General features: G+C 37.4%; 1 protein-coding gene across 1 annotated transcript in view; it reads left to right on the top strand.

Annotated features, from left to right (window-relative positions):
- Positions 1-3,366: 3,366 nt before the first annotated feature.
- grhl2b (grainyhead-like transcription factor 2b) overlaps positions 3,367-10,691 on the top strand; it is a 33,530-nt gene continuing 26,205 nt past the window's right edge. Inside the window, exons 1-2 of the mRNA XM_072674705.1 lie at positions 3,367-3,386; positions 9,104-9,290. Of these exons, the coding sequence (XP_072530806.1) occupies positions 3,367-3,386; positions 9,104-9,290 (207 nt within the window). The remainder of the gene's footprint in view (positions 3,387-9,103; positions 9,291-10,691) is intronic.

Raw genomic sequence — 10,691 nt, 5'->3', positions numbered from 1 at the left:
CACAGCTCCAGAGGAGCCACAAATGAGTTTATTTAGAGTGTCTAATCGCAAGCGTTAAAATCCTCCACAATGGCTTCATTAGGGTGACAATGGAGTTGAGCAAACAAGTATTTAAAGCTTTCTTTGTCTCTGCCGAAGGCTCACGCTTAACTTCAAATTTTGGGCCAAAACAATTATTCCGAAGGACTGTAGAGCATGCATGATTTTATCCTACAAACAATCCTAACCAGCAGCATTACTTACAGGTTGTATAGCAACTAGCGTTGTAGTGCTTATTACTGTTTCTTATTTTGACTGTAATACATTAATCATGTGTATCAATAAAAATACATGATTTATTATCTTGTTACTTTTTTACTTCATCATTTCAACATGCACTTTTTATTATACTTTATCATTCTTCTTATTTTGTGTTATTTATTTATATTTTATTTTTGTTCAGTTAGTTCATAATGCCTGTTTCATTATTGTATCACTATTAATACTGAAATCTATTTTTTGCTTTATTTTTGTTCACTTTTATTTTGTTTCTGTTTTTGTCCTTTATCAATATATTGATCTAAAATACATTTATTGTGCTTCATCTATAAATTCTTTAATAAAATACTTCAGAAATGTTTGCATTATTTAAAATGCTCATTATCAATGCAAATACTTCATAGTTGTGAATATAATTTTTTTGTAAATATGCATTAACTTTCTTTAGAGATTTACAATGACATCGTAATCATTTTGTCATTAGATAAATGCCAATTATTATTCAATTCACCTAACCAATAATTCCCTGCTAATAATCGATATCTGAAGCTGATATGTGCTGATATCAAAGTTCAGATGAGCAGAATGCTTAGGCGGCATTAAACTATTGCATAATATTCATTTTACTGCATTTAATTCCCTCTACTACTAAATATTATATATAACTCTGTATTGCAGATCCAGGTGGAATTATAGAATATTTATCCTACATTTTACAAATATCAGCAGAGCTTGCCTGTTAAAAACCCTGAAAAACAATGATAAGTTATGAAAGGTGAAATGAAGAAATACTGAAAGCTCTGCTCTATTTACAGGCAAATATTTAAATGTATGCAGATGTGTGACACTGATCATGTTAAGGCTTTCTACAGAAAGTTATGTTACATGATACACATGTCCTTGCTTGATTTATGGAACAAATGGGGGAAATCCTACGGCGTTGAAGTCGTGAGAAAATGTCACTCACCCAGCAGATCACTCGCCATCACTCACTGATTTGTCTGGGAACTGAAACTGACTGTTTACGGTTTGATTTGGAGGGCATGTCACATCTTGATAGCGTTCCAGAAAGAAAACTGCCGCTAAACAGACGGTGTTGTAAGACTCTTAAAAAAAGGAAATACACTAAATTTGACTGATTGACAAAACAATGCACAATTATTAAAGCAGTTACTCAATAATACATTACAGTTACTGAGTAATAAGATTAGTACCTTTATACTAAGCAAGCAGATTGACAGGGTAAAGAATCAAGTTTTTTTTAAAAATATTACAATCCTACATAACAATGTCTACTTCCACTACTTTATGATACAATAGTTGTACCACAAACGTTTCTTCTTTACATTGTTTTTGTTAAAATCGTAAGCTCATCTTTGGTTATCCTACTATTTAAGCTCAGCCTAGTCTTAATTTCTACAGTTAAATGCAACAAGTGAACTCAAAAAGTGGCAGACACACTGCCATATAACAGGGTATCTTAGTATGTGAAGTCATAATATAAATCTTGGCTAAATAAATACACATTTTTACATGGGTTAAGTAATTAAAGCACCTATGGACGGCAGACGGGTCAAAAGTGTTATTACAAACTTCTACTACTGAAGAGTAGCCCCACCAGTTTGTGCAGAAGTCCCTGTAGCTACTGAGTAATACACCTTAATGTGTAATAAGCATTGGAGTGTTAAGGGGTTAATATATAATAGTGCTTGAAAATGAGAAAAAATGTATATTTATGCTAGATTAAAGATGATTTCACATACTAGGATGCCATGTATTGCATTGTGTCCAGTACTCAGTAGCTACAGGGACTTCTGCACAATCTGGTGGGGCTACACTTCAGTAGTAGAAGTTTTTAATAACACTTTTGACCCGTCAGCCGTCCGTAGGTGCTTTAAGGGGTTAACAGAAGAAATACTTTCTGTAGATTAAACTACTTAACCCATGTAAGAATGTGTAGCTATTTAGCCAAGATTGATATTATGATTTCACATACAAGGATGCCATGTATTGCATTTTGTCTAATACCTTTTTTGAGTGCAGTTTTATTAGTCCATGTTAGTTCATGTTAGAAGATAGCAGGCACATAAGAAAGGCTATTAGAGGTTGCTGAACAGCTGTGTGATGATTTAGGCCTGTAGTTAGCCCCATGCTAATTGGTTTCCCACCAAAGTGTGTGTTTCAGTATTTATGGCTTTGGGTCTTCTTGCTTGCCAATGTAACACCGACATTCGTTAGAGCAGCTTAGGGAAAGATGCAGAACTGTGCTTTTAAATGACCCTCATCTAAGGTTTAGTATCTGATGAGACAGATGTAATGCTCTACTTTGTGAAAACAGACCAAACACTGCAAAAAAAAAAAAGAGAGAAAAAAGGTCACTGACATATGAGACGACAACACAGCACGGGTCAGAAGTCAACACTGCCCTGCTTCTTTTTCGCTGCATGCCCACAGATCAGGCTGGGCAAAGTAAAGTTCATCTAAAAAAAAAAAAAGAAAAAAAAAAAAAGCCTATGTTGATATTTGAGACGATCCAGCCCAGGCTGGAAGTCGGTACTGCCCTTTCGCTGCATGCCTACAGGTGAGGTGGGCCTTACCTGCTTCGTCTCTCTTCTCACAGCCAATCACGGCAGGAGATCCGAGCGGATCGACCAATCAGGGCTGAGGCTCGTCCCTCCTTGAACCCAAACACTTTGTGGTGGAAAAAGAAGGGAAAATGGAAGCATAAGCAATTCCAGAGCAAAGTTAATATAATAGATGAAAAAACACTGGCCAGGAGGTGTCATGCCTGGATGCTTGTGTTTATGCCTTCAGGGGGGCAGATATTGAAAACTGAAGCGGTGTAACCTTGTGTGAGGTGAGGCACGGGAGCAGGAGAAGGAGGAGGAGGAGGAGGAGGAGGGGGTGATGTGATGTGTGCGAGTGCGTGTGTGTGTGTGTGTGTGTGTGTTGCTTACCTGGGCAAAGTAAGCAGGGCAGGAAAAGCAGTCTTACCTGTAGCCCAGGTTCTGGCACCTCTCTCCACACTCTCTCATCTGTCTTCTGTTACCTGCACCGACTTGAAAGTCCAGTTTCACAAGGAAGAACCGTGTGGAGGAAGAGAAAATAATGTCACAGGAGACAGACAAGTAAGTGACGGACGGACTGCATGCTAATACACGGACACATAGCATCTCTTTGCTAATTGGGAGACCAGCTTCACTTAGCTAGCCCTACTTGGCGGCATTAGTTTAGCAGATAAAGCTTTAGAAAAACGGATTCTTCTGGACTGAAGCTAAACGTGTCGTGTTTTGGTGCTTTTTGGCGCTCATTTTGTCGGGCAGCACTTTTGTTTTGCTGGAGTTTTTTTTTAAAGCGGAGATTCCGGCGAATCACTTTGCGCTCCGCAACGCCATTTTCAATAAACGAAAAAAAAAAAATTTTTGGGGAAAAAAATTTGGAAAGTTTATTTGAAAAAAATAATTTCTCACTTTTTTCTGTTAGCTGGACACGGTTTTATTCGGACATATTCTGTTGGCTGATTTTTCTACCGTTCAGCTGTGTAGAGAAATTCGGGAGCGAGCGTGATGAGGAAAGTGCGGGTCCCTGCGTTTACTAACGAGCACTAGATATAAACAGACTATATATAAACGGCGGATATAACGTTAGTCCAAGGTTTATCATTTAAGTTGCAGTAAATAAATAAATAAATAATAATAAAAAAATATATAGAGAAATTACGTCTCTAATTGTGTTCAAACTCTTAAAGCTCTTCATCCTGCAGCCATGTGTGTTCGCCCTCATGCAGTGTCCCCTCGTTTTTGTGGGGGTCTTATCTGGTTGTAGTCAGGGTAAACTAACGTGCTGACAGCAGTGGACTAGTGTTTATTCAAATCTGGAAAATCTCTCTCTCTCTGTGTTTATGTTAATTAGTTTATGTTAACTAATTAACAAATTCGTTTTTTAAAGTAATTCAACTGTATAATAGGAAAGTTATTGAGCTCGGTCAGTATTTACAACTTGGGTTAACCCTGGTGACAAAGTTACAATGCTTTTTAATAGGCCACATTTACGGAAATCAGAAATCAGATGTCTGGGGTGTTTCGGTTGTTAAACCCAGTTGAGCTTCTGGCTGAAGTTCCAGGAAATTGAGAAGAAACAAGTCGTATTTCTGATGTACTGTAACACATTACTTATTATTCAATAGTAATTAAAAAAGTATATCAATTCAAAGAATCACTTTTTCATTGCAACCATCAATTCCGTATTAGGCATCTAGTTTGGCACTCACCTGTGCCGTTACTCCATGCCTTCACGGCCTACATTACCAGTGTAGCAGGTGTTTTTTGGCTTTCTACATCAAAGTCCCTAAGACCGGCCTGTGATCCGGCGCAGCAGGTGTCTAACTGAAGAAAGACTCTCAAATGCCTGCGGGCTGTGGAGGAAAGTTGTCCGTGATTGTGGTCTACGAGCAGGGTTTCTCAGACAAATCCCAATATCAACCCTATTAAACAAACACAGACAACGATATGGGATGATCTGGAGTCATCCTACCTGTATATTTGAGTCTTTACACAGTCTTTACACAGCCATTTCCCTGACCTCTCTTTAGCCCTCAGAATGGGACAGGCTGTTTGTGTTCCTGTGCCTGTAAAACTGATATACTGTACCCTTGGCCAAAATACCTGTTACTGTAACCAGTACCGTAGCCAGTTAAAGAAAATTGATTTCCAATCGGCATAAGGCTAAAGATCCCTTTAATATTTAAAACAAGATTTTTTTTTTCCTTTGACCTTTTACCTCATGTAGCCCATCATCTTGCATGGCATCTTGTATGACAACTTGTGCCAGCTAAAAGTCTTTTCATTCTTTGGGATCCCTTCATCCTTGCGAATGGCTTCTAGCTGTGAGATTATTGGGTTGACCGCCCTACTGCTCTTTTGAGGTCTACCCACATTATCCACAGGGGACTGTGAGGGCAATGGCGAAAGCTTCAGCTTGTACCTCTTGAGGTAGTTCCTTGTTGATTTTAAGGTGTGCTTAGTGTCATTATGTTGTGGCGCTGTGTTGCAGAATCCTGGTGTGATGTTTGCTCCTTGCTCCCACTGTTGGCCGTAACAGAAATTTTGACCAGGGTGACCCAAATGTTTGCATGCCACTGAATGGAAATGAGCACTGTTCAGATGGGCTGTATTGGCCTGTATTGAGCTTCTTTTAAAAAAGGCAGTCCAGACCAAAACTCATAACTACAGTGTGAAATGACGACACTACACTGGACACACTGGATATGTGTAAATGAGTCAATGTTTGTGAACTCGATTCATTCAGAACAGGCTGTTGGTGCGGTTCAGTTTCCGTATACGGGCCGCGTAGAAACAAGTGTTTACACAAGTGAAGAAAACTCAGTGTTCTGTGACATGGGCCATTTCATAAACACCACAGGAACAGTACTGTAGTGTGTTTCTGTTGCCATGGCGACTGACACTCCGCTGTATTACGAACTTTAAGAACTTTATGAAGGATATGTTGTGCATGTGTATGTCCATTACCTTTGCGACACCGACCCCAGTACACTGATATTGATATGATATCCTCCATTACTATTTTAGGATCGTTTAGGCACTGTTTAAACTTGGCCTAGTGTGTATTTGATTAGCCGTGATCAAACCCACAACATGGCTCTGATAAGATAAGGATATTAATGACGGCATTGTGGCTGATTGTAGAAAAAAAGAAAACACACGTAGATTACTGATGCTGCAGTCAACAGGCTTATTTTCAGAAGCATGCAACGAGAACATCATCATTTACATACTGATGCATTAGATAGGGTTCAGTTGGGTGTGTGCACATGCAGTGTAAAAATGAAAGAATGTTCAGCCTACTTAAAAAGGGTAAAGCAACAGAGCATTTTAGTCTCTCATTAGGGTTGAATATTAATAACACTCTAAATGTAGGTATTGTGATATACACTGAGGTGGAGCTACAGTCTCTCATTAGGGTTGAATATTAATAACACTCTAAATGTAGGTATTGTGGTATAAACAGAGGTGGAGTTACAGTCTCTCATTAGGGTTGAATATTAATAACACTCTAAATGTAGGTATTGTGGTATAAACAGAGGTGGAGTTACAGTCTCTCATTAGGGTGAATATTAATAACATTCTAAATGTAGGTATCGTGATATAAACTGAGGTGGAGCTACAGTCTCTCATTAGGGTGAATATTAATAACACTCTAAATGTAGGTATTGTGATATACACTGAGGTGGAGCTACAGTCTCTCATTAGGGTTGAATATTAATAACACTCTAAATGTAGGTATTGTGATATACACTGAGGTGGAGCTACAGTCTCTCATTAGGGGTAAATATTAATAACACTCTAAATGTAGGTATTGTGATATACACAGGGGTGGAGCTACAGTCTCTCATTAGGGTTGAATATTAATAACACTCTAAATGTAGGTATTGTGATATACACTGAGGTGGAGCTACAGTCTCTCATTAGGGGTAAATATTAATAACACTCTAAATGTAGGTATTGTGATATACACTGAGGTGGAGCTACAGTCTCTCATTAGGGTTGAATATTAATAACACTCTAAATGTAGGTATTGTGATATACACTGAGGTGGAGCTACAGTCTCTCATTAGGGTGAATATTAATAACACTCTAAATGTAGGTATTGTGATATAAACTGAGGTGGAGTTACAGTCTCTCATTAGGGTTGAATATTAATAACACTCTAAATGTAGGTATTGTGATATAAACTGAGGTGGAGTTACAGTCTCTCATTAGGGTTGAATATTAATAACACTCTAAATGTAGGTATTGTGATATAAACTGAGGTGGAGCTACAGTCTCTCATTAAGGTTGAATATTAATAACACTCTAAATGTAGGTATTGTGATATACACTGAGGTGGAGCTACAGTCTCTCATTAGGGTTGAATATTAATAACACTCTAAATGTAGGTATTGTGATATACACTGAGGTGGAGCTACAGTCTCTCATTAGGGTTGAATATTAATAACACTCCAAATGTAGGTATTGTGATATACACTGGGATGGAGCTACAGTCTCTCATTAGGGTTGAATATTAATAACACTCTAAATGTAGGTATTGTGAAATACACTGAGGTGGAGCTACAGTCTCTCATTAGGGGTAAATATTAATAACACTCTAAATGTAGGTATTGTGATATACACAGGGGTGGAGCTACAGTCTCTCATTAGGGTTGAATATTAATAACACTCTAAATGTAGGTATTGTGATATACACTGAGGTGGAGCTACAGTCTCTCATTAGGGGTAAATATTAATAACACTCTAAATGTAGGTATTGTGATATACACTGAGGTGGAGCTACAGTCTCTCATTAGGGTTGAATATTAACACTCTAAATGTAGGTATTGTGATATACACTGAGGTGGAGCTACAGTCTCTCATTAGGGTGAATATTAATAACACTCTAAATGTAGGTATTGTGATATAAACTGAGGTGGAGTTACAGTCTCTCATTAGGGTTGAATATTAATAACACTCTAAATGTAGGTATTGTGATATAAACTGAGGTGGAGTTACAGTCTCTCATTAGGGTTGAATATTAATAACACTCTAAATGTAGGTATTGTGATATAAACTGAGGTGGAGCTACAGTCTCTCATTAGGGTGAATATTAATAACATTCTAAATGTAGGTATCGTGATATAAACTGAGGTGGAGCTACAGTCTCTCATTAGGGTGAATATTAATAACACTAAATGTAGGTATTGTGATATAAACTGAGGTGGAGCTACAGTCTCTCATTAGGGGTAAATATTAATAACACTCTAAATGTAGGTATTGTGATATACACTGAGGTGGAGCTACAGTCTCTCATTAGGGTTGAATATTAATAACACTCTAAATGTAGGTATTGTGATATACACTGAGGTGGAGCTACAGTCTCTCATTAGGGTGAATATTAATAACACTCTAAATGTAGGTATTGTGATATAAACTGAGGTGGAGTTACAGTCTCTCATTAGGGTTGAATATTAATAACACTCTAAATGTAGGTATTGTGATATAAACTGAGGTGGAGTTACAGTCTCTCATTAGGGTTGAATATTAATAACACTCTAAATGTAGGTATTGTGATATAAACTGAGGTGGAGCTACAGTCTCTCATTAGGGTGAATATTAATAACATTCTAAATGTAGGTATCGTGATATAAACTGAGGTGGAGCTACAGTCTCTCATTAGGGTGAATATTAATAACACTAAATGTAGGTATTGTGATATAAACTGAGGTGGAGCTACAGTCTCTCATTAGGGTTGAATATTAATAACACTCTAAATGTAGGTATTGTGATATAAACTGAGGTGGAGTTACAGTCTCTCATTAGGGTTGAATATTAATAACACTCTAAATGTAGGTATTGTGATATAAACTGAGGTGGAGCTACAGTCTCTCATTAGGGTGAATATTAATAACATTCTAAATGTAGGTATTGTGATATAAACTGAGGTGGAGCTACAGTCTCTCATTAGGGTGAATATTAATAACACTAAATGTAGGTATTGTGATATAAACTGAGGTGGAGCTACAGTCTCTCATTGGGGTGAATATTAATAACACTCTAAATGTAGGTATTGTGATATAAACTGAGGTGGAGCTACAGTCTCTCGTTAGGGTTGAATATTAATAACACTCTAAATGTAGGTATTGTGATATAAACTGAGGTGGAGCTACAGTCTCTCATTAGGGTTGAATATTAATAACATTCTAAATGTAGGTATTGTGGTATAAACGGAGGTGGAGCTACAGTCTCTTATTAGGTTGAATATTAATAACAGTGTGTGTGTGTGTGTGTGGCAGTAAAAGGTTGGTGGTAGTGGTACCCAATGAGCCGTCGTTCCATGGACGGCGGGCCTACACGAGTGAAGATGAAGCCTGGAGGTCGTACCTGGAGAACCCACTGACTGCAGCCACTAAAGCCATGATGAGCATCAATGGAGATGAGGACAGCGCAGCGGCACTGGGGCTACTCTATGAGTACTACAAGGTCAGAACAACCAGGATAGACAGTATATGGTGGTACAAATGCACACAACACCCTGCAATTACATTTTAGACCCAAAAGCTTGTCAGAACCGAGGTAAAAAAGGACATCAGGTCTTGGACATCAGGCAGCGTATTCATAAAAATCTGGTGTATAAGCTTTTAGGGGCATTAACTCTTCAGACGTTCCATTCACTACCACTGTGAACAATTCTGGCACAGTATGTTTCTTTGGAATGGAGCGTTTTACAACAAACCACTCTGAATGACCTCTTGACCATTTACTTTATTTTTTTTATAATTATAAATTGAATGCAGAGCAAGCAAAAGAGAGCACCATTCTACATTTAGTTTGGAATAGTACCTGTTTATTTTATTATAATATTTACTAAAGTATTTAAAGTATTTATTTTTGTTCTATTTACAAGATTTGTGAATAAATGTATTCTGGGTATTCAAAAATAACAAACCAAAAAAAAACATACAATACAATTCAGTAGAACTTTCTGCTTTTGTAATGCACTGAACTGTAATCAAATCATTCTAAGGTCACAGTTCTTCATCCAAAGTGTCTTCCAGGGCACTTTTTTCAGTCGTTGAACAGAAACATGGCCTGGATGCAGTTAAAAAAATGGAGCAGATAATCACCTTTAGTTATCAGGATATAGAGCATTGACAGATTGTCTTTAATAAGGCATATAGTTATTATAGCAGTATTACAATATTACAGCAACAATGCTTTGAATGTGATGAACACATATGTATCATTTACTATTTAATAGTGAAATTGTTAGGTATATGTTGTAAAAGATGAACGAATGAATTGAGTGAAGTATAGCATTCACCTTGCATGCCTTCACAGCTTACATGACCAGTGTAGCAGGTACAAGATTTGTGAATAGATGTATGCTGGGTATTCTAAAATAACCCGCACACAACACCAACAAAACAATCCAGTAAAATTGAATTGTGGTGAAATGTGTGCTTTTATGATTCACTAAACTGTAATCAAATCATTCTCACAGTTCTTCACCCAACTGAACTTCTTTCAGTTGTTAGATGAACAGAGACATGGCCTGGATGCAGTTGAAATGAATCAGGGAATCGCCTTCATGCAATCATTTGCCTTTATTTGATGGCTTTACAGAAATAAATTATTCTGTTAAAACGGAAACAAAAACAATTTTAAAATAGTATTTTTTGTTTTTTAATATAGGAATTTCACTCACCACAAACTTCCTCTATGCGTGTTACTTCCCATACAGAGCCTAATCTACGGTACACATCAGCACATAAACAAAATAAAGGCAAAACATACACACATACACACACACAGCAGAAACCACATTGTTTAACGGCCTTAGACCTGAGAGTGTACTGTAGAATGCTTTGCCTCTCACTTAGC

This window comes from Salminus brasiliensis, chromosome 3 (genome assembly GCF_030463535.1).
Source record: "Salminus brasiliensis chromosome 3, fSalBra1.hap2, whole genome shotgun sequence".
Taxonomy (NCBI): Eukaryota; Metazoa; Chordata; class Actinopteri; order Characiformes; family Bryconidae; genus Salminus; species Salminus brasiliensis.
The sequence above is the reverse complement of the archived record's forward strand: the minus strand, read 5'-3'. Positions and strand labels throughout refer to the sequence as shown.